Here is a 23837-nt window from a genome sequence, read left to right as displayed (position 1 = left end):
AGAGCAAATGCCTTCTTTGTCCTGACCCTGGGGGTGCCCAGCCAAACGTGCCTGCCCTTGGGAAGTTCTTAGGGCCTGGGGCTGGGCAGAGCTCTGTGCTGGGCACTCCTGCAGCAGAACCCCGGGCCTTTCTCTGAAGAACCTGCAAGCAGCAGAGAAGAAGAGCCCTGACACCAGAATCTGGAATCAGGGCCAGCAGTGTCAGGGGCCTGAGGGCAGGGAGAAGACGCAGCTGGTGGGGGGTAGAAGAGAGGAGAGGACAAGAGCTCTGCTACTCGGGGTGGCAAGGAAGACTCTGGAGAAGGGGCCTGGGAGCTGGGGGAGGGAGGGTTTGGATTTATGGAGATGGGTACAGGGATTACAGGGCTGGGAAGGGCAGGCCAAGCAGAGGGGAAGGCAAGGGACTGGAAATGTAAGAGCAGGTACAAGGGAAGCTGGGATGTTCTTTATCTGGAAAGTACATTTTAGAAGATGAGCAAGAAAAGGTGAATCCTGGAATATTGGGGGGGGGCACCCCACCGGAAGGCCTTGAATGCCAGACTGGGTTTGGCCTTCCTCCTGCAGGGCGGCAGTGAATCAAGAGCATCCAAGGGTGAACTCAGCTGGGGGAGGAGTGAGGAATACAGCCAGGCTTGGTGTCCAGAAGGCTCTCTCTGGCCCAGATGAGGAGCATGACGGGCAGGCCCGGTGGGGTCAGAGACTGGGGTTAGGGGTTTGACCCGGGCAGCGGTGGCCACATGGTGTCATGTGTTTGGCCACTCATGAGGCCGAGACCATCTTCTGCCATCCATGACCTAGCCGTGCTCCCCCTCCAGCTTGTGCTCTCTTCACTCCCATCATCCCATTTCCATGTTTATGTGTGTATATGCATATATATTTTTTTTCTTTTTCACATTTCCTTGCTAATCTTACTAAACCACGTGTAATTCTCCAAACATTCCATGTTTGCTTCTCTCTCAGGGCCTTTGCTCAGGCTGTTCCATCTGCCTGGGACGTTTTCCCCCCACCTTACCTTTGTCCCGCCAACATGGCCAACTCCTACTCATCCTTCAAATCACAGCTCGCTTGTCACTTCCTCTGGGAAGCCCTCCCGGACTGCCATGTACAAACCTTTATTATTACCTATAGTACACTGGGTCCCAGTGGCCCACCTTCCCCTAGTGGCCTCACTCACAGGACTCTTCACTTCTCTAAGGTTGGGCTCCTGCTTACTCTCTCCAGACCCCCAGTGCCAGGCACAGGGCCTAGTCACACAGTGGTGCTCAGTAACTAGAGTGAACAAATATGGGGCTGGATGAGGAGCTAGGGAAGCTCAAGATGCCCAGATGATAATAGTGGTAGTAATGATGACTGTAGATCAAGGGACCTATTATTTAGTCCTGACGACAAGTCTATGAGACAGATGATTTTGTCATCCCCATTTTACAGATGAGAAAACTGAGGCCGCAGAAGTTAAGTCACATGCCCACCCAGCCGGTAAGAGGCAGAGCTGGAACTGGAGCCCAGGCAGGCTGGCTCCAGAGGACACAGTGTGACCCACACAGCTGGGCTGAGTGGGGTGGGCCGATAGGGAGGGAATCTGAATTTTCTCTCTGGTGTTTCTGCCTTTTGGGTTGACACGTGAAGAGATGACAAGCAAACAGGTCAGTGATAATCATACATCATCTCACCAGATCCATAGAAGTAGCCACAATGATGGCCTGTTCGTTCGGTTGCCCTTGATTGCACCCTGTCCATATAGAACCGACCACTGCCCTGGTCCTGCCCTCTCCAGGGGAGCTCCCCAAGTGTCCCGCTGCCAGAGCCATGAGCCTCATGCCCCCCTTGTCCTGTTCGTTTCCCGCAGATGTCATGGAATCCCCAGTACCGGAGCTCCAAGTTCCGCCACGTCTTTGGCAAACCAGCCAGCAAGGAGAACTGCTACGACTCGGTGCCCATCACCCACAGCGTCCAAGACAATCATTTCTGTGCTGTGAACCCCTATTTCATTGCAGTCGTGACTGAGTGCTCCTGTGGGGGGGCCTTCTTCGTCATTCCCTTGAACCAGGTAAGGATGCCGGCTAAACCTCAGGCCCACACAGCCCTCTGGAGGCAGTGCAGACAGAGCGGAAGTAGAAAGAGCCTGGCTTTCTGGTCTCATGTGTGGGTTCAGATCCTAACCCTGCCTCTTACCAGCCATGTGACCTTGAGTCCTTTCACTTCTTTGAGCCTTGGTTTCCTCATTGGGAAAAAAAAATACATATCCTGGGATTTCTGCTTCTAGCAGTTGCCTAGCTACTCCTAAGACCTGCCCTCCACCCCACTGCAAAATAACTCACTCCTGAATAAAATATCCATTTGTAATGCATTGCTGGGCTCACAAGACATTGGGGAAATCTCCAAAGCCACCTCCCCTCCCCAACAAAAGGAAACAAATCTTGAGCGAAGAATCTAACTGGGGGAGGTAAACAGTAAGCAAAGAAAGCAGCAGCTTGTCCTGCAAGCAAATGTTAACAGTATAGTTTAGACCATATGCGATTGCTGATTATTTAACAGTTTTTTAACCCCAAAGTGGTAGTTTCATATAGCTTAACCGAATAGCAAGCCTTTTCAGGATGCCAAGCCTGAGTCAGCTCAAGGCAGAACCTCCAGAGGGGCTAGCGGCAACCTGGCTGGTCGTGCCGCTGGTTCCCAGCAGAGGCAGATAGGAGGTTTCTCCAGAGGAAAGCATCCCATATGTGGACAGGACTCCCACAGAGTAAGATCAGGCAAATTCATGATCTGAGGTCACCAGGCATGTGAGCCACCATGAAGAAGAGTCAGCAGAAACAATAAACCACAGACTTAGACACTGCTCCCCCTACCCCCGACAAAGGACTTCAGAAGTCCCAGTCATAAATATAAGATGAAATCTCACAGACCGGGTTTTCTGATCCGAATGGAATTGAATTAGAAATCAATTACAAAAGATAAATTTTAAAATCACATTCAGGAGTACCTCAGCAGTAGCCCGCAGTGAGATTCCCCCACAGCCACCAGATTGGCAAAAATGTAAAGATCTAAGAATAGTGAGTGGCAGGGGTGCCTGGGTGGCTCAGTTGTTTAGCAGCTGCCTTCGGCTTGGGTCCTGATCCCAGGGTCCTGGGATCGAGCCCCACGTCGTGCTCCCTGCTTGGCAGAGAGCCTGCTTCTCCCTCTCCCTCTCCCTCTGCCTGCCGCTCTACCTACTTGTGCTCTCTCTCTCTCTATCAAATAAATAAATAAAATCTTCAAGAAAAAAAAAGAATAGTGAGTGGCGGTGAGGATATGTGCCATGTAAACTCTCAGACACTTCTGGTGACGGTAAACTGTCGCATGTGTTTTGGAACAAAATGTGACAGTTTCTAGTAGAGAGGAAAATACACACACCCTCTGACCCAGAGATTCCATTACTGGGTATATGCATGCAATGGGTTTATGTGCACCAGAACACAATTACAACAGTGTGCATAGGACTCTTGTTCATATTGTCACCAAACTGCAAAACCTCAAATGTCCAAGAATTACATGAATAAATTATGATATATCCATACTATGGAATATACATAATCATGAAAAGGAACAACATATATATGCATACCACAACATAGATGAATCTTTTTTAAATATTTATTTATTTATTTATTTGAGAGAGAGAGCAGGGGGAGGAGCAGAGGGAGAGGGAGAGAGAATCTTAAGCAGACTCCCTGCTGAATGCAGACCCCCCAACACAGAGCCTGACCCGGGGCTCAATCTCCTGACGCTGAGATCAGACCTGAGCCAAAACCAAGAGTCGGACGCTCAACCGACTGCACTACCCAGGTGCCCCAACACGGATGAATCCTAATGACAATTTTGAGGGAAAGATACCAAACAAATTACAAACTGTCTTATTCTATTTACCTAAAGATAGATACAGACTAAATTAAACTCTGCCTTAAGGGATGTATAAGTAAGTAGAAACATTTTAAGGAAGAGCAAGCAAGGGACTATCAAGAAAACTAGGATAATTATCACCCCCTGAGGGAAAGGGGAGTTATGACTGGAAAGTGTCCCATGGTGGAGGGGTCTCCTTTGTGTTGGTAATAGTTTATGTCTTAACCTGAGAGAGTGGCAGATAAATGGGCAATTTATTTTCTAGCAATTCATTAAGCTGAACACTTACATTTTATGCTTTTTTTTTTAATATGCTACATTTCACACCAAACACATACATAAAGATGATACTATGTTCATGTGGTTTTATAGGCAATTTCTATATAACTTCCAAGGAACTGATTATTCCAATCTTTTGAAAACATTTCTGGAGAATAGGAAAAGAGGGACTACTCCCCTCTTCGTTCTGTGAGCCAGTGTAACCTTGATTCCAAAACCAGACAAGGACAGGACAAGAAAGGAAAATGACAGGCCAGTTTCACTCAAGATGTATGTAAAATGGCTAGCAAACCAAATCTAGCAGTGAAAGACCAATATTAAAGATGACCTAAGTAAATGGAAATGAATGCCAGGATGAGAAGTGTGAACTGTATTCTAGAGCTGAGATTTTTCAAGCTGGGGAGGGACAAGTGTAAAATGGGATTTATGGAAAGACTTGAAGATCAGAGCTCAGAGGTCCCCTAGAGATGACCCATTTAACTTGTTTCTCCCAAGCTCTGGGTGCTTTCAAAAGATCCTACCCACCAAACAGACTGTATTCTCAATTAATTAAATAATTAATATATTTTTCAGATTTTTATTACTCAGCCTCTTTCAGAACTGTCACAGTTTCTAATAGAGTGAACTACTGAATATAAATAGGTACTAACAACTGATTTAAGAAAATAAGTTGCTTTGATGTGATGGAGTGGACCTGGGTGGGGAGAGTAGACCTAGTTTAGAAAGATAGGATGATCAGAGAAGGCCTTTCTGAGGAGGCAACATTTGAGCAGAGATCCCCTTGAAGTTCTAGAAGCAGTGTTCGGGAAGAATAAATAGCAAGTGCAAAGGCCCTGAGGTGGGAATGGCTTTGGTGTGGGCCCTGGGTTTGGTGTGTTTAAGACACAAATTGGTACAGGGCACCTGGGTGGCTCAGTTGGTTAAGCGACTGCCTTCGGCTCAGGTCATGATCCTGGAGTCCCTGGATCAAGTCCTGCATCAGGATCCCTGCTCGGCGGGAAGTCTGCTTCTCCCTTTGACCCTCCCCTCTGTCATGTGCTCTCTCTCATTCTCTCTCTCTCTCTCAGATAAATAAATAAAATCTTTAAAAAAAATTATAAAAAAAGACACAAATTGGTACAGATTGTCACAGGGGCAAGAGTAGTGGGAGGTAAGGTCAGAGAGGGGGGCAGGGCTGGGACTGGAAAGGCCGTGGAGGCCAGGGCAGGAGTCTATTCTGAGTCATTATAGGAGACCCTATTCTGAGTGAGAAGCCACTGGGCAATTAAAACTCACTTGTCCTGTGCAGCCTGATCCTAAGTAAAAAGTGTGATTCCCTTTGGGCTTTTTGAAATACCATAAACAGCTCAAGGACACATGTTAATTGCTACGGTCACCGACTCCTAGGAACCCAAGCAGGACGGGAGCTGGAAGCCACTAATCAGAGCTCATACCTGAGTGTCAGAACACAGATTCTGATTCGGTGGGTCAGAAGTGGGGCTGGGCAGTTTGCATTCCAGCAAGCTCCAGAGTTGCCGGATAACACACAGGATGCCCAGTTAAACCTGAATTTCAAATAAACACCAGGGCGCCTGGGTGGCTCAGTTGGTTAAGCGACTGCCTTCGGCTCAGGTCATGATCCCAGGGTCCTAGGATCGAGTCCCGCATTGGGCTCCTGGCTCAGCGGGGAGCCTGCTTCTCCCTCTGACCCTATCCCCTCTCATGCTGTTTCTTTCTCTCTCTCTCTCTCTCAAATAAATAAATAAAAAATTTAAAAAAAAACAAAAACAAATAAACACCAAATAACTTTTTTTTGGCTTATTTTTTTCTTTGTAATTAAACTTTTTTGTGTTGAGCATTGTAGATTCATATGCAATTGTAAGAAACAACACATAGAGATTTTGTGTACCCTTTGCCCAGTTTCCCCCAACGATAACGTCTTGTAAGACTAGAGTACAGGATATTGACATAGGTACAGTCTAGAAGCTGAACATTGCGGTAGCCACAAAGATCCCTCCTGTTTTTCTGCCTCCTTCCACCCCCACCCTCTCCATGACCCCTGACAACCACTCATCGGTTCTCTTTTTCTATCCTTGTGCCTTTTGAGAATGCCACATAATGGAACCATACAACATGTAACCTTTTGGGCTTGACTTTTGCCACTCAGCATAATCCCCTAGAAATCCATCCAGGTTGTTGCATGGATCAATAGCTCATTCTTTTTTTATTGCTGAGCAGTATTGTGTGGTGTGGATGCATCAGCTGTTTAACCAGTCACCCAGTGAAAGCCAACGTGATTGTTTCCAGTTTGGGGCTGTTAGGAATAAAGCTGCTATAGACATCCATCTACAGGTTTCTGTGTGGACATAAGTAAGTCTCCATTTCTCTGGGTAAATGCAATGCCCGTGAGTGCAATCGCTGGGTCCTAAAGTAGTTTTACATGTTTAGTTTCACAAGAAACTGCCAAGCTGTTTTTTAGTATAAGTAAAATTATTGCACGGAACGTACTTATACTGAAAAATTTGTCATTTACCTGAAATTCAAATATCACTGGGCATCCTGTATTTTTATTCATCAATACCGGCATCCCTACTCCCAGGTGATGCTGATGCTGCTGGTCTGCAAACTATGTTTTCAGTAGCTAGGCTCTAATCTGGTTCTTTTTATAATTACAAAAGAATTTCAAACACAAAAGTAGATAAAAGCAATACTATGAGGGGTGCCTGGGTGGCTCAGTCGTTAAGCGCCCGCCTTCAGCTCAGCTCCTGATCCCAGGGTCCTGGTACTGAGCCCTGCAAAGGGCTCCCTGCTCAGCACGAAGCCTGCTTCTCCCTCTCCCACTCCCCCCTGCTTGTGTTCCTTTTCTCGCTGTGTCTCTCTCTGTCAAATAAATAAATAAAGTCTTAAAAAAAAAACAATACTATGAACTCTTTTATACCCAGATTCTAGAATTTTCAAGGCTTTGCCACTCTTGCTTCATCCATCCTTTTTTTTTCTGAAGCATTTTTTTAAAGATTTTGTTTGTTTGTTTGTTTAGAGCACGAGAGCAGGGGGAGGGGAAGAAGGAGAGGAGGGAGAGAATCTCTCAAGCAGACTCCACGAAGAGCCCAATGTGGGGCTCGTGGGGCTCAATCCCACGACTCTGAGATCATGACCTGAGCTAAAATCAAGAGTCAGATGCTCAACCCACTGAGCCACCCAGGCGCCCCTCCCTGAAGTATTTTGAAGCAAATCCTGGACGTTTTGTCATTTTACCCCCATAACCTGCAACATGCAATTCTAAAAACTAGGGTCATTTTCTGACACACCCGCAGCGCCGGGATGGCAGCATTGACAAGAGCTCCTGTGTCACCTGATTCCTAGTGCATGTGGAAATACCCCTGATTGCCTCGTAAATGCCTCTTTGTGCTTGGTTCCTTTGAATCGGGGTCCAGAAAGGTGCACGCATTGCATTTGGTGGCTGTTTTCCTGGGTAAGCATGTGCAGTGTGCTCGAGTAGGACCGGAGGAGAGAGGGAGAGGATGTGCGTGCTGGGCCTTTGACCCAGCGCGTCCCGGCGGACAGCCCTGCAGGGTTAGCAGGAGCAGTGCTTACGCCCATGCCTTCGTTAGCCCTCTACAGGAAGTATTGCCCCATCCTGCAGATGAGGATGCTGAGGCTCAGGGAGATGACGTCAAAGGATCCCGAGCCCCGAGGGTGAGAACCAGAATGTGGCCCGGCCCTGGGTGTGGCCGTGGGGCCTCGCTCTCGATTCACTGGCCTGCGTGCGGCTTCTCGGTTTGGGCTCTGGTTTCTAGGGGCCCCTTGTCGGTTACCAGGGATTACATCCCAGCCAGGCACAGAAAGGTGTCGGTAAGCTGGTGCCGTGAGAAGGGAGGTTCAAGCTAGCTAAGTATCTAATGGAGCGTATACGGGAGCATCAGTGTTGGAAGGTGCCTGGCCTCACCATGGTGTCCTGGAGGTTATTCTCAGCAGGGCCAGGCTGCCCCCGGGGCCAGGTGACTCTGCAGGCAGCCTCCTTCCTCCCACCATGACCCGGGGCCGGCCTGTTTGGAGGGAGGCTCCCACAGCCTGGGCAGTGCTCGGCAGGAAGGTCTGGGGGCGGGCGAGCCTGGGGCCCTGCCTGCAGCCGAGCCCCCCCGGGGGGGTGTGCAGGGTGGACTTTGCTGCGAGGTGTGGTGGGTGGGGAGAAATGAACGCAAAGGCAGGCAGAGCCCTGGGGATTGGCCCGGCGAGTGGACCGCGTTGGAGGGGGCCAGACTGACACTGTGGCCTCCAGGTGCGTGGAGAAGGGGGTGTTGGAGAGCCAGACTAAGTTTTTCAAGCCCGTGTCTGACCATGGCACTCCCCGGCTCAGTCCCCTCCCAGAGCTCCCCATTGCCTGCAGACAAATCCTGCCTTCCTCGTCAGGCTTCCATCTCTGGCCCAGCCAACATTTTGAACCTCAGCCTTCCATGGAGCACACTTTACTCCCTCCACACTCAGATTCTCCTTCTAGAAATGCAGGGTGTGGGCCAGTATGGCATGTTGCTTTCTGTCTTACTTTTTGAAAGTCTCTTCCAGTTCCAGGGAAGTCCTCTGTGAAAGTGGCGCATGACGCCAGTGGTAACTATGGCCAGAGGCAGAGCAGGCAGTGAGAGGAAATATTCCCAGGTCTCAGGGCTCTGCCGCCCTTGGCACATGACTGGGAACCCCTCTGCTCTTCAGCTGCTGCATGTACATGGGGCTTCCGCGCGGGGTGGTTGGGAGGCAAATCAAATGTGAGCGAAGTACCTGGCACAGCGTCCCTAAATTACGGTTCCTAAAGAACAGCATTTACACACCTGTTCCTACAGGCATGAGAATGTGCTTGAGTTCCTTGATTGGAGCACGATCTAGGCGTGGCTTTATTCACAGAGGGCACCGTGGCGCGATCGCCCATCAGTTGTGTCGGGCGACATGGGAGTCCCCTGCGGAACAGTTTGGCCTCACACCGAGTACATCCCTGGGCCCCCCGAAACATTCTGAGCGACAAGAAAACCAGGTCGTTGTAATTCGCTCTAATGAACTCGCACTGGCGAATTTCCTGAGAGCTTGCCGTGTACCAGGCACCATCTTAAGTGCTTTACTTTTAGAAACTCATGTAGTCGCTCACACCCTGTGAAGTCCTACTACTGTTGCCATTTTGTAGATGGGGAAACAGGCACAGAGAGCTGAGGTCACTTGCCCAAGGTCGCAGAGTGGTAAGTGCCGCAGCCGGGACTCAAACCCAGGAAGCCGGAGTCAGCCCGCCCGCCTAACCTCTTCCACACCGTGCAGCCTACCTGTGCTTGTGCCTCTCAGGCCCGCCTCCCGTATCCAGCTGGGCGGCCGGAAGGGTCCCTGGAGACCGTGACACTCTCGGGGGAATGGCTGCACCCCTGTGAGTGCTGGGGGTAGTGGGCAATGGCCTCACAGCTGTCCCATCCCAGCAGCTGAGGTCTGCCCCCCGCCAGAGTGTCCCCCACCTGCCCAGCTCTGCCCTCTGGGTCCCACCGTCCCGTCCACTCCATCTGCCTCAGGGCAGCCCCCCTGAGACTGGGAAGTGGCATCTCTCCAGGCCCTGCCCCCAAGCCCGGGCTCCCGGCAGTCTGCAAGGAGAACAGGTGTACCTCCCCTGCTTTAGAGCTGTGTCCCCCTTAAATCAGAGTCCTAGTGGACTGAAAGGTGGAAGTGGTCTCCTGATTATAAATGTCCCTGTCGGGGCGCCTGGTGGCTCAGTTGGTTAAGTAACTGCCTTCGGCTCAGGTCATGATCCTGGAGTCCCGGGATCGAGTCCCGCATCGGGCTCCCTGCTCGGCAGGGAGTCTGCTTCTCCCTCTGACCCTCCCCCCTCTCTCATGTGCTCTCTCTCTCTCTCTCATTCTCTCTCTCAAATAAATAAATAAAATCTTAAAAAAAAAAAGGGCGCCTGGGTGGCTCAGTCGTTAAGCATCTGCCTTCAGTTCAGGTCATGATCCTGGGGTTCCGGGATCGAGTCCCACATCGGGCTCCCTGCTCGGCGGGAGGCCTGCTTCTCCCTCTCCCACTCCCCCTGCTTGTGTTCCTGCTCTCGCTGTCTCTCTCTGTCAAATAAATAAATCTTTAAAAAAATAAATAAATAAATAAAAATAAAAATAAATGTCCCTGTCATGACAGGGCTTTTAGCAGCTCAGTCAATAGCCCATGAGACTGGCTAATGATGTCTGTTAATGTCGGACCTCAGCAGAAAACCGTTAGGCAGAGCAGCCCAAGGTAGGGGAGAGTAGTGGGGGTGGGAAACCAGCCATCTCTGAGAAGGAAGAGAAGTTGTCTGCGGCTGGATCTCTGTTTGGGAGGCCTGGAAGGAGTGCTGGCCCGGCTGAGCCATGCCTGGCCCCGAAGCATCTCCCGAGTCTGTGGCTCAGCCGAGTGTGAATGCGGCTGGCCTCCTATCAGCCAAGGCCAGCCTGACCATTAGCTCTTTCCAGAAACCTTCCGGACAAAAATTAGGGCAGGGCTCTGGGCCAGAGAGCAATTGGGTGTGCCAGAGCAAAAGATCCAGCACTGCTCATGCCCTTTGAGCCAGGAAATGGCCTAAGGCAAGGCAAGGCTGTGGGCAGAGGGCGGGCAGGACACTGACTCAGGGCTGAGAGCCTCCAACACAGCAAGTGTGGTGCACTCAGCCCCTGGGAACCAGAGCCCCGGGCTGCAGCCCTGCTCCGCCCCCCACGTTCCCTGGGACCCTGAGCGAGTCCCTCCAGGCTGGGGCCAGTGAGCGTGCTCTAATCCATTAGTGATGCCTGCCACCGGGGCAGGAGAAGAGAGTTTTGCCGGGTTTTTACCATTCCCGGTCTCTGAGAGCCTTTCAAGATCTGTAGTTTTTACAACATTTTGGGCTAATCCAGGAAGGACCCATCTTTTCAGAAAGTTTGGAGTTTTGTGTTAAATGCCTTTTATTTATTGCAAAATCCACAGTTTTATAGAAAGTTTGGAAAATTAAAAACGAACACAGAAGATGATTAAACTACCCATTTTCCCGCCATCTAGAGATAAAACCATGAATAGCGTTTTGGTGCATTTCCTTCCAGTCTTTTCTCATTTTTGATACACATGGGCATGCGTACACACACACATAACAAAAGCTGCTCTTATTTGAGTGCTTCACTGTTCGGCTTTTCATGCATTTTACCCTCATAACAATCCTGTGAGGAGGAGGTTATTATTCACATTTTACACATGAGGGGAAAAAGCTTGCACAGTTTGAGCTGGTGCACAACACGATCAGACTTTAATTTTTGAAAGCTCACGGACGACAGCATGCAGAGGGGCCTGAAGGCTAGGCGAGAGGCTGGAGGCTGGTGTGGTGGTCCTGTGGAGACCTGGCCCAGGGCCCGCAGGTGCGTGTTCTTCCTCTAGGGCCTGGCTCCAGGTGCTACCCACTGCAGGGGGCGGGGATCCTGTACCTCTCTTCCTTGTTGAAGAGCGCAAATGGACCTCACACATCACTCAACCGACACAAGTCCAAATCCTTTCCTTTTCTCTGTCTGATTGTATATGTGAGGGTGTCATTTTTTTCTGATGCATTTGAGGATAAATTACATATATCTTTGACCTTTTTCCCTAAATACCTGTGTTTCCTGAAAGTAGGAATATTCTCTTATGTTACCATATTCCATTATCAATTTCACGAAGCTTAACATTGCAACAATACTATAACCTACCTTTCATGTTCCAATTTATCAAATAATGCCCTGTATAGAGTTTCCCCTCCAGCATGGGATCCAGTAAAGGGTGAGGTGTCTACTAGCCTTTCCCGAAGGGCAAGAGCTGAACTGGGCAGAGTATTTGTGAAGGGGAGCCCAGGACCACTACGTCTGTTTGCAGAGCTACTAAGACGCACGCATAAGCCCCTGTGAACCAGGGTCTCGGTGTCCATGTTTGCTAGGTTGCCAGGGTGACCCGGAAGCGCCGTGTCTGTTCCTGGGGCAGCTGTGGCTTCGAAGCCTTATGGAGCCGGGTCGGAGACACCACTGCGTCTTTGCTCTGTCTCAGTGGGGCACCGTCTCGGTGGTTTCTGCAGAGTTGGGGAGGTGAGGGAAGGAGAGATGGTGGGTGTTCCTTGAGTCCGCTCTGTTCTTGAAAGATCTTTTTTAAAGACCCCGAAAGCATTGATGAGCTGCCAGCTCACGTACTACATCCTGTGCCCCCGCCACCTTGCATAGGGCCTGTCCCCTATGTATGTCGTGGATGTTGGCCAGTTTTCTTCTCAGCTGTCTCTTCCCCGTAGATGGAAAACTGGGTTGCAGAGCATTCATTCTCTGGGGGGGCGGGAGGCGGCTTCAGCACCTGGGGGGGGGGGTGGATGTGGACGAAGCCTGCGTTGGTTGGCAGGCAGAGGGCCTGGGTCCTGGTCCCTGTTCTGCCAAGCCATGCAGTGCGATGTGTGAAATGAGGGTGCTGGTCACTGCCAGCTCTAGGTTTCTGTGACTGAACGGGCGCGGTGGTCCCATGACCCAGGAAATCCAGGTCTGTGTGCGGAGCTGCAAGTCTCCGCTCAGCGCACCTGTCCTCCCAGCACCCACACAGCAATTCTCAGCAAGCCAAGGGGAGGGGAAGGAGATGCTTTTTCTTTTTTTTTAATTGAAATGTAATTCACATACCACAAAATTCACCATTTTAAAATGTACAACTCAGTAGGTTTTTAATATAGTCACATGCTTGTGCAAACATCACAAAATATTCAAAATAATTTCGTCACCCCACAAAGAAACAGCATACCCATTAGTAGTCACTTCCTATCGCCCTCCTCCCATCCCCGCTCTACCCCCCCGGGTCCTGGGCAACCACTAATCTGCTTTCAGTCTCTATGGATTTACCTGTTTTCAGGTATTAGTCAGCATTCTGAAGACTGGGTACTGGAAGATGTATTAATTTGCTCTTAACAATGAAACCACGTCTGGTACCACATCTGGTCATTTATGTGGAATCCTGCAATGTGTGGCTTTTTATGTCTGACTTCTTTCACTTAGCGTGTTTTTAAGGCTCGTCCATGTTGTAGCATGTGTTGGTTCTTCATTCCTTTTTTTTTTTAGCCGAATAATATTCCATTATATGAATATACCACATTTTGTATATTCATTCATCCACTGATGGACATTTGGGCTGTTTCCACCTTTTGGCTATTATGAATAACGCTGCTATGAGCATTGGTGTGTGAGTTTTTTTGTAGGCCTGTGTTTTCACTTTTCTTGGGGATATACCTTGGGGTGGAATTGCTAGGTCACATGGTAACTCTATGTCTGACCTTTTAAGGAACTGCCGGACTGTTTTCCAAAGCGGCTGCACCATTTTTGCATTCCCACCAGCAGTGTGTGAGGGCAAATATCCTTGTACTGAATACCTACTATGTGCTAGGCACTGTGCTAGACCCTTTCCACACCTCATCTCCTGTGATCCTCATGTGAACCCTGGGAAATACCTATTATTGCCTTCATTTTACTGAGGAAGACATAGAGACTCAGAGAAGTGATGTGACTCCCCCCAGCATCACACCGAGAATGGTGATCGGGCCTAGATTCACACCCCGTCTGTCCCTTACGTTTTCCTGTCTACTCAGTGATTGCTGACTGCCAAGGGACCGTCCAGATGCTTAAGTGGAGTTAGCCCCCTCTTCTCCCCAACACTCCTGGGCACTGTTTTGCAGACGGGAAAGTTGGACCCCCACTACCCAAGGGTCTGCGGGCACAGAGGGAACGTCTTAGACATCAAGTGGAATCCTTTTAATGATTTTGAGATCGCCTCCTGCTCTGAAGATACCACAGTGAGTGTCAGCGCGAGAGGCGGTTCCCTTTCCCGAGAGGAGGGGGCTTGGGGCGCGGGGAGGTGAAATGGTGTCTGTTCTGGGCTCAGATGCTCCTGATGCCCTGATCCTTCATGAGGTGAGGCCACTGTGGCAGGGAGGGACTCAGTGAGATTGTGCGGGAGAAGTTCTGGGCTCTAGGAGTTGGGGCACCACCCCTTTAGATCTTCTCTCTGGACCTCAGTCCCACTACCTCTAGAATGGGCATAATAGCTCCCAACTATCTAATGAGGATCCAGTGAGACTCATAGTCCAGTGGAAAAGCCCATCTTCTGGGGGAACTATAAAATGCTTTGAGGAGCATTTTTTGTTGTTGCCAGAAAATATTGTGACACTTAATTTCACAGACAGTGGGGAAGGGAGCTTTAAAAGGGTAGAAGTGGGATCCTTATATGAATGTGGGCACCACAACCATCCCCAAAGCTTCAGCCTCACCAACCTTTTGAGCCCCTGTTCTGTACCAGGGTCATAATCCCTGCTTCCCACAATGTTCGATGTTATTTATTTATAATTTATTCTTTGCCCACCTCTAAAATGCAGTGAGTATGGCTTAAAACAAAAGACACAGCCCATGGTCCTGACTCTCACTATTTCACCCTGTCTTTCCGGCACCCCCACAAGGTAGGATATTTTTCTTATGGAGAACCTGAGGATCTGAGAGGTTCAGCAATTTGCCCAAAGTCACACAGGCTGTGGATGCTGAGCAAGGCCTCAGACTAAGGCTTGATTCCAGAGCCCAATATATCTCCACTGAGCTACGCCCCTTCCCTAAATAGCAGTAGCCACGGATAGAGGAATTGAAGAAATGATCCTTGGGATGTTGGCTGTGAAGGGTTGCAACTGCTGAGCTCCAGGGTTAGCTCAGAGCTGCCTAGCAGTCAAGGCGAAAAGGGAAATAGAATGTATTGCGGAACCCTCACTGTCTGATGAAAGGAAACAGAGCAGTTCCTCAGTAGAAGCAGGTAGAAAATTCTAAGAGGACTTGTGTCACTTTGCACAAGGGGATGCCAAGGAGCATAAAAGACAGTGTCTGCTGAGGTAGTTTCACTGAAGATGCGGTCAGGCCCTGAGAGAATTGGCCTTGTCTCCAGGGGCGGATATCCAGTATCGGAGTCTGTCCCCACTCCTAGAATACCTGCCTTTTCAAGGCCTGCTTTGAAGACTCCCTTCAGGGTCTTTATGAAATTCCTAGCTATCCTCATCTCCTGCCCCCATTCCTTCCCAGATGCCCCGGGGACAGGAGGAGTGCACCTGGCTCTGGGGGGTGGGGGGTGGGAGTGCCTAACCCCAGGCCCTCCCATGGAAAGTGCTCTGCTGTGTCCTCCCTGTCCCCGGGACCCATGGGGCAGGGACAGCCCTCTAGCTCTGAGGAGCATGGGGGATGGTGTCTGCACACAGACCTGCCCAGAGTCCACCGTCCGGCGGCGGCCGGTCCCGTGCAATCATAGCGTTCACCCAGCGCCTCATCGGGAACCTCTGGCACTCGTGGGCTTGCCTTCCTGGGGTTAAATCCAGATGACCAGGGAGTGAATATGTGTTGAATTGAAAGCAAAGTCTACCTGAAAACCCTTGTATCTCTGAGGGAAAGGGGATGTACAGTCACCTAGGGGCCTGAGAGCTCTGAAGGACGACAAAGAGCATCAAGTTTCTGCCATCCCCTCTGTGTCACCCCCCCCACCCCCCCAGCTCCATTTGTATGCCTCTTTAACAGGAAGCTTACTTTCTTCTGTGGAAGCCCCTTCCTTCCTCGACAACACTACTCTGAAAGGAAGCCCCAGCTCCTCTTCCCAGACCCTTCCTGTGAAATACAGGCCATGACCCCATCCAGCCTGTCCTTCTGGCCCTTCATCTTTCCTCTTTGAGGCCATCCAAGGGGGCCACTCCAGAGGAAAGAGCTTGGTCCCACCCTGTCCTGCTCCAGAGACTGCACTGGCTCCCTAGTGTTCTGATGACAGAGCACAAACACTTGCTCCAGGCATTCGGGGCTCTAGGCTGAGCCTTTGGGACAAGGAGGGGGTAGACGACTGTACTTTGAGGGATATTCTAGGCTGGGAGGTGGATTTGATCTGACATCCAGCCTGGGAGTCAGGCCTATGGCCCGCCCAGCTGCCCATGACACAGGCCATTAGGATGGCAAAGCTTATTACCAGGAGGCAGATTTGGAGGCCGGGGCTCAACTCTGGCAACGCCAGCCCCTACTTGGGCCGGAAGACCTTGGCAAAGCCTCTGGCCCTCTGAGGGTTCCAGGTGCGCCTCCGTTGAGTGAGAGATGTATACGGAGAGCGCTCCCCTGGCCCTTCTGCTGGGCACTGCCAGTTCTGTGGCTTAGGGTGGCGGGGGTACCGAGGTGACCTGGCTAACAACGCGCCTACCCCTGCCTGTGTCTCCCCTGAAAGATTAAGATCTGGGACATCCCCAAGCAGCTGCTGACAAAGAACCTCACAGTCTGCAAGAAGGAGCTGATGGGCCACACCCGCAGGGTGGGCCTGGTGGAGTGGCACCCCACGGCCGCCAACATCCTCTTCAGCTCTGGCTACGACTTCAAGGTGGGTCCATGCACTCATTTCCTGGGGCCGCCCTAACATGACCAGACTGGGCACTTAAGACAACAGGAATTTAGGGGCGCCTGGGTGGCTCAGTCGTTACGCATCTGCCTTCGGCTCAGGTCATGGTCCCAGGGTCCTGGGATCGAGCCCCGCATGGGGCTCCCTGCTCCGTGGGAAGCCTGCTTCTCCCTCTCCCGCTCCCCCTGCTTGTGTTCCCTCTCTCGCTGTGTCTCTCTGTCATATAAATAAATAAAATCTTTAAAAAAAAAAAAAAAAAAAAAAAGACAACAGAAACTTATTCTCACATAGTTCTGGAGACCAGAAATCCAAAATCAAGGTGTCAGGAGGGACGCACTCCCTCTGAAGACCCTAGGGAAGCACCCTCCCGTGCCTCTTGTAACTTCTGATGGCTCCCTGGCCTGCACCTGCACCACTTCAGCCTGCCTCCAGCTTCACGTGCGTGTCCTCTCGTCTCCGGATAAGGACACCGGTCATTGGATGTAGGGTCCACCCGAATCCAGTATGACCTCATCATAGCTAATTACATATGTGAAGACACTGTTTCCTAATAAGGTCACATTCTGAGGCTCCAGTGGACATGAGTTTTGGGAGAGACACTATTCAACCCGTTAGTCCTCCTGGAGGGGATAGGCTGGGTCCTATCCAGAGAAGCTTCCCACTGCCCCGTTGACTGCGAAGCTGGCAGTCTGTGGGCCCTGGGGATTGGGAAAATTCATAGTAGAGGAGCCCTAGATTCTGCCTTGCAGTAGGAACTAGGAGAGTCCCTTGTCTTCCCTAGGCCTCAGTTTCTCAATTTGTACACAAATGGGGTTGGTGTGACCATAGCCATGGCTACTCTCCCCTTCACAACATAGGGCTTTATAAAGGCACTTTGGGCACCTCTGTAATCGATAAAGGGTGGGATGGGAGTGGTTGACAGAGCCTCTGACCCCCTTCTGATCAGAAGCACTCTTTTATCCGTTTATGTAGGATGTGTCTGCAGGGCTACCGTATATGGTTGTGCAAGTTATTCTGCACACAACTCCACGGGGCGCAGGTCACGTCATGGGCTATGGGAAGGGATTGCCCTGGAGCTGTGCAGTGCACAACTATGCAGCTGAACATGGCAGCCCTGTTTATCTGTGTAAGGTGGAAACTGCTGCTAATAAGTGTGTGAAAGCCCCTGGACTAGCTCGTCCCCTGGGGTCCTCCCAGCATGGATGGTTTGTTGCTCCAAAGCAGATGGTGTTTTCTTTTCACCGCCAGACAGCCTGACTCCCGGCTTCCCCTCCTGCCACGTGGCAGCTTCAGCCGGCAGATCCATCCTCCCACCCGAGGCTTCTTGGCCAGACTGCCATCTGCGGCTTCCCTCCTGGGGATACCGTGTTTCACTGCAGCCTGGCGGGCGTGCGACTGTGGGAGCCAGGGGCGGGGTGGCCGCTGTGCTCAGAGCCAGCTCATTGCTGTACAGGTAATGGTCTGGAACCTGGACACAAAGGAGTCTATAATCATGAACCCCGTGCGGACGATTACCTGCCACCAAGGCACGATCCTCTCCATGTCCTTCAACACCAACGGCAGCCTGCTGGCCACCACCTGTAAAGACCGCAAGATTCGGGTTCTCGACCCCCGGGCAGAGGCCGTCCTCCAGGTCGGTGCTGGGCTGGGGTCTGGCTTGGGGGCAGAGGAGCGAGGAGTGGTGAGGGGCTGGAGGAGGCTTCGGAGAACAGGGTGGTAATGCTGTCAGCATTGTGGCCAAGCCTTCACGTGTACTAGCTCTGTCTGTCCTCTTAGCACTGCTGGGAGGTAGGATATGTCACCCCCATTCTTCGGATGAGGAAAACGGAGGCTGAAAAGAGGTCAGGTGACTTGCCCACCTTGAAAGCTGAGCTTTGACCCTGGTCTAACTCCAGAATTTGTCAGTGTGCCTTAGCTCTGTCAGGAGGCATGTCACTCCTGCCGCCTGCTGTGTGACCATAGACAAGCACTTCTGTTCTCTGAGCCTCTGCTTCCCCATCTGCAACAGCGGGTCATGAGTCCTTCCTCCAGGAGGATCGAACGAGATAACGCAGGTGACAGGGCCCGCCCAGCCCCAGGCCTTGCATACAGTGAGCGCCCAGGCATCTTTCAGCAAGAGCATGGAGCTCTATCCTAGCTCGGGAAAAGAACTCTCAGCAAAAATAGTAGGAGCGACTCCACGTGGATGGGAGGGTCTCTGCAAGGCTTCCGGGAGGTGGTACCTCTGGAAAGATGCTCGGAGCAGAGCTAGGTGGTGAGCAAGGAAGGCATTCTAGGTACCGCAGCGACAGCAGCAAAAGCAGGGAGGCCAGAGCCCCTAGCTGCCACCCGCGAGCCCCTGACCGCACGTGTCCGTCCAGGAAGCCAACTGCACGGAGCACCGGGCCAACAAAGTGCTGTTTCTGGGGCACCTGAATAAGCTGCTGTCCACGGGCACATCCCGATGGAACAACCGGCAGTTGGCCGTGTGGGACCAGGTGAGTCTCCCGTGCAACCCCGCCCTGCCCCTCGCCGTCGCCTTTCAGCCGAGTGCTGGCTTCATTCATTCACTCTTTCATTCATGCCCTACTCATTGCTCAAGCATGTACTTAGCAGAGCCTGCCTGGTGCTAAGGATGCAGGGATGAAAAACGGGGGGATGCCAACAGCCGGAGGGAGCGAGCCCAGACCTTGTGCATCTTCTCCTTCAAGGAGGGAGTGTTGGGGTTGGGGGAAGGTGGCCACTCCGGGGACCAGGACAGGGCGGGGGGTGGGGGGAGAGAGAGGAGATGTCCCTCTGGGCAGAAGGAACAGCTGGAGCAAGGGCTTGGAACCGAACACTAAGGCAGGTGGGCAGGGGGAGCAGCTGAGGGCAGTGAGGGTAGGGGCCAAGCCAAGCAGTATTGATTTGAAGGAGCCCTTGGCTAGAGTTTCAAAGACCAGACAAATCGCTTCCTCTCTCTGAACCTCCTCCTTCATCTTTTACAACAAATAAACAGGCGGAGGGCTGGCGTGCGAGCAGGTGTGTGAGAGGTGATGGGTTGAAGGCAAAATGCTGGCAGAATAAAAGGTGGTGGTCTCTTTCCCTCTGTCTCCTTCCCTCTCACATGCACATGCACATGCATGCGCGCACACACACACACTCACACTCACCCAGAGCCCCCTGGCAGGCATTCCCATCTCCGAGAACACCACTGAGGACCTCCAGGAGTGACCCACAGGCCTTCCCGGTCTCCCTTTTCTTGCAGGACAACCTCTCCCAGCCTCTCTCAGAGATGGACCTGGATGGCTCCTCGGGCGTGCTGTTTCCCTTCTATGACGCGGACACCAACATGCTCTACGTGGTGGGGAAGGTCAGCCTGGCATGGGAGGGAGCAGGGAGCAGGACTTCCCCAGCCTAACCCTACCGCTAGCCAGACAGCCGCCGGGGGCTCTTGGGATGCAGGGCAGGGATAGGGACGAGCAGGAATCTCCCTGTGGTCAACACGGTACCCCATCCCACCGTCCTGGCTTCCGGGGAACACCCAGGGCCAGGGCTTTGGTCAGACATCCCAAGCTTGTCGCTCCTCAGTTCTGGGGCTAGATGAGGAGGCACCGTTGGTGTTTCTCAATAGGGGTACCTTCGAATTTGGGGTGGAGCAGGTTTTCATTGGGTGAGACCATCCTGTACTTGACACCGTAGCTCCCACCCACCAATGCCTGGAGCAGTGCTCCCTGCCCCCTACCCCTCCCCAGTCACCAGCACAGCGACAACCAGAAATGCCCCAGCGGTGAGACCCACTGGATGATCTCAGGACCCCCCACTCCTGACCTTTATGTGCAGCTGGGAGTGGGACTCAGGCCTGTGCTCCCAGAGCTTCTGCTTTGGAGGCACAGAGGTGGGCTTTGGGTCATGGTTGGGGGGATCGAGTGTTAAAATGAGGACCCCTGCTGCTTTGATGACAGCTCCCTGGTGTTCTGTTGTGTGGAGTGGCTTTGCCACCTCTTCTGTCGCTGTAACACCGGGTTTCTGCTGCATGGCTGCGGGGGCCGGGAGGGGGCTGATGGGAAGCGGCTCTGAGTTGTACCCTCCCCCTCCTCAGGGAGATGGAAACATCCGCTACTATGAGGTGAGCGCCGACAAACCTCACCTGAGCTACCTGACAGAATACCGCTCCCATAGCCCACAGAAGGGGATGGGTGAGTATGGAACACTGAGGCCACATGGGGCCTGGGGAGACAGGACCGAGTCAGATGAGGGCCCCGCCCTGGAGGGGCCCCCATTCGGGAGGGCAGATGGCGGATCAACACTGACTCTGTGGGAGCTCTAATGGCGGTGTGCAGGATGTTCTCTAGGAGCAAGCAGCAGGAAGTCAAGGAAGGCTTTCCAGAGGAGGCAACACTTGAGGAGCCAAAAGGGGAGCAGAGCACAGCATAGGGAGAGCATGAAGGCGTTCTAGGCCAAGGTGGAGCAGTTACAACAGTAGCCATGACATAAGAGAGACTGACCTAGGAGAGCCCCTGCTTTAAAAGTGTATCTGGGGATAAAAAAAAAAAAAAAAGACACGTCTCCACGTTGTCTATAAGAAACCCACTTGAACATGAAGACACAGCTAGATTAAAGGCAAAGGCAAGGAGAAAGACACCATGCTAGCACTAATCAACAGAAAACAGGGGCAGGAGCTCTGTTCAGAGCAGCTCGGGCACAAGTGAGGGGGTGGTGAGGGAGGGCCTTGAGCAGAGCACGCTTCCCGTAAAGTCTAGCTAAAATCACTGAAGTCCTTGGAGGTGAGGACTTTAACCCCATTTTCCCAGCACAGGGCCCAGCCCAGCATAGGTATTTGCTCATGAACTGTCTGTAGAGGGAAGGGTGGTGGGAGGAGGGTGCTCTCTGCTCATGCCCAGATGTGCAGTCTGGCTTTGCCACTCACCCTGGGTCCCTGTGACTCCAGCCCAGCCGGAACCTCTGAGCCCTCCTTGGCCATCTGCCCGCAGGTGTCATGCCAAAGAGAGGTCTCGACGTCACCTCCTGCGAGATCTTCCGCTTCTACAAGCTGATTGCAAGCAAAGGCCTCATTGAGCCTATATCCATGATTGTACCCCGGCGGGTAAGGGTGGTGTGGCCATCTGTGAGGGAGGCGGGAACCCCTCCTGGAGAGCACAGGCCCTGGCACCTGGAGCCCAGAGCCCATGCCCCTGGGGTAGCAGCAAGGAGGCTGATGGCCACTCCTCAAGGGAAAGGCCTTTCTCATTGTCCATGCAGTGTTGCTGGGAGCTAAGGGTCCCGAGTCCCACCCCATCTCTGCTCCTGAGTTTTCGTGTGACTTTGGGCATGTCCCTTTGCTCCCTGGGCCTTGGTTTCTTCAACTCCTAGGTGGGGAAAGCCTGGACCCCAGATCCCTGAGGGCCCTCCCATCTGGGCAGCCCCTTTGCCGCCCCAGTCCTCACTGTCCTGGCTTCTCCTGCAGTCGGAGTCTTATCAAGAGGACATCTACCCGCCCACGGCAGGAGCCTGGCCGTCTCTGACAGCCCAGGAGTGGCTCCGTGGCATGAATAAAGGTGAGGGGGGCAGACAAAAGGCCCCGAGCGAATGTGAGGGGAAATGGGAGTGTCCAGTGGCCCCAAGTAGCTGAGAGGGGCGTGGCCTATAGTTGTATTCGCCCATAACCCCAGCCAAATGGTCCTTGACAGTCAGTCCCCAGTGCTCACTTCGGCAGCACATATACTAAAATTGGGACAGTCAGTCCCCAGTGGCTAGGATGGTCACATACGGGTCAAAGAAGGGAGGGGTTGTCCCCAGTGGCTCCGGAAAGTCTTTCCAAATCAAGGGATTTTGCTCCATGGAAAACTTCCTGAAACTCCAGGCTGTGCGGAGTGAGTGGATAGTCTCAGTTGGGTGCCCTTGCCCATCCTCCCATACCCACCTTTTCAATTACTTTTCTTTTTTTTTTTTTAAGTATTTGTTTATTTGACAGAGAGACACAGCGAGAGAGGGAACACAAGCAGGGGAAGTGGGAGAGGGAGAAGCAGGCTTCCCGCTGAGCAGGGAGCCCGATGCGGGGCTCGATCCTAGGACCCTGAGACCTCTCCCCCTCCATGTTCGTTTGTTTTGTTATTTATTTATTTATTTAAAGATTTTATTTATTTGACAGAGAGAGAGATAGCAAGAGAGGGAACACAAGAGGGAGAGGGAGAAGCAGGCTTCCCGCGGAGCAGGGAGCCCGATGCGGGGCTCGATCCCAGGACCCTGGGATCATGACCTGAGCCGAAGGCAGACACTTAACGACTGAGCCACCCAGGCGCCCCTTCAATTACTTTTCGACCTAAGAGACCCTCTAGGCAGCAGCTCCCCACTGCCCGCCCCCGCCCCAGGCCCTTCTTCCCTGTGCTGACGCCCTCCTGGTCCTGTCCACCTAAGGGCCAGCCCAGGGGAGGCAATGTATGCTCCTCGGCCCCACCCCAGCAGCTGTCTCTGTGCCTGGGACCTCCCTCTCCTTCTGCCTCCCCTTTGGGTAACACTTGGTCTGCTCCTCTCTGGGCCTCTTGCCTCTTCTGTGACTGATAGCTTGCCTCCCCTGCTTCTCAGGGCTGTGGGGAGGATTCACGAACCGGTAGATGGTGGAGCGCAATGTGTATGGGACTGTCCCTGCAAAGCAAGGACGAGGCTTCACCGGAGGCATTTGCCATGTGTGGGGGCAGCTCCAGGGCGTGCACTCTGCTGCCCCTGCAAACCAGGCCTCGCTCAGATGATCACATGAGTGTGTGTTTGCACCCTGGTTGCCCCAGTGTGCGGGCTGGCTCCCGTCTGCATGTGGCCAGAGTTCCACTCCTGTCCCATGGCCCTGTGCCTGTGTGTGTCGGCATCTGCTCATGAGCACTCGGGCCTCACACAGCCCTTTGCTTCCCTCCCAGGGCCAGTCATGGTGTCCCTGAGGCCCTGCTCCGAGCTGCTGAGCCCCCAGCCACTGCTCCCAGAGAGACCCCCCTCCGTCCCCACGGCCCCCTCCAACCAAACAGGGAAGGTGGTTGTAGAAGATGGCCGGAGATCCTTCTCCCTGCTGGAGGAGAAGGTGCCCAGGCAGGCAGCAGCTGAACACAGGCCAGAAGAGAAGACAGCTCGGCTCACCAACGGCTTTGACATGGAGTGTCCCCCACCAAAGACAGAGAACGAGGTGTGAATGAGGAGGGTGGTGCCTGCACTGGGATGGTGGGGAGAAAATGAGGGGTGACAACGACCAGCTCTGGGGCCTGGCCTGGCCGCTTGACTCACTCTGTGACTTCATTCACCAAATAGGCAGTGAGCGCTGTATGTCTGCCAAGATGGCGGGTTTACATGCAGATGGCGGA

At 52.5% G+C, this 23837-nt stretch overlaps 1 protein-coding gene across 2 annotated transcripts in view; it reads left to right on the top strand.

Annotated features, from left to right (window-relative positions):
- The window catches only part of CORO2A (coronin 2A), a 53392-nt gene that overhangs the window by 25801 nt on the left and 3754 nt on the right, over nucleotides 1-23837 (top strand). For both annotated transcript variants that reach the window (XM_064579569.1, XM_064579570.1), the window contains 10 exons: nucleotides 1847-2047; nucleotides 13814-13930; nucleotides 16366-16515; nucleotides 17987-18166; nucleotides 18894-19010; nucleotides 19760-19864; nucleotides 20594-20690; nucleotides 21486-21598; nucleotides 21959-22049; nucleotides 23403-23662. In XM_064579569.1, coding sequence (XP_064435639.1) covers nucleotides 1847-2047; nucleotides 13814-13930; nucleotides 16366-16515; nucleotides 17987-18166; nucleotides 18894-19010; nucleotides 19760-19864; nucleotides 20594-20690; nucleotides 21486-21598; nucleotides 21959-22049; nucleotides 23403-23662 — 1431 coding nt within the window. The remainder of the gene's footprint in view (nucleotides 1-1846; nucleotides 2048-13813; nucleotides 13931-16365; nucleotides 16516-17986; nucleotides 18167-18893; nucleotides 19011-19759; nucleotides 19865-20593; nucleotides 20691-21485; nucleotides 21599-21958; nucleotides 22050-23402; nucleotides 23663-23837) is intronic.

The sequence above is a fragment of the Mirounga angustirostris genome, unplaced genomic scaffold, assembly GCF_029215605.1.
Source record: "Mirounga angustirostris isolate CCGP_5_RB_7025 unplaced genomic scaffold, mMirAng1.0.hap1 SCAF_15, whole genome shotgun sequence".
Taxonomy (NCBI): Eukaryota; Metazoa; Chordata; class Mammalia; order Carnivora; family Phocidae; genus Mirounga; species Mirounga angustirostris.
This window is presented reverse-complemented; position numbering and strand designations above follow the sequence as displayed.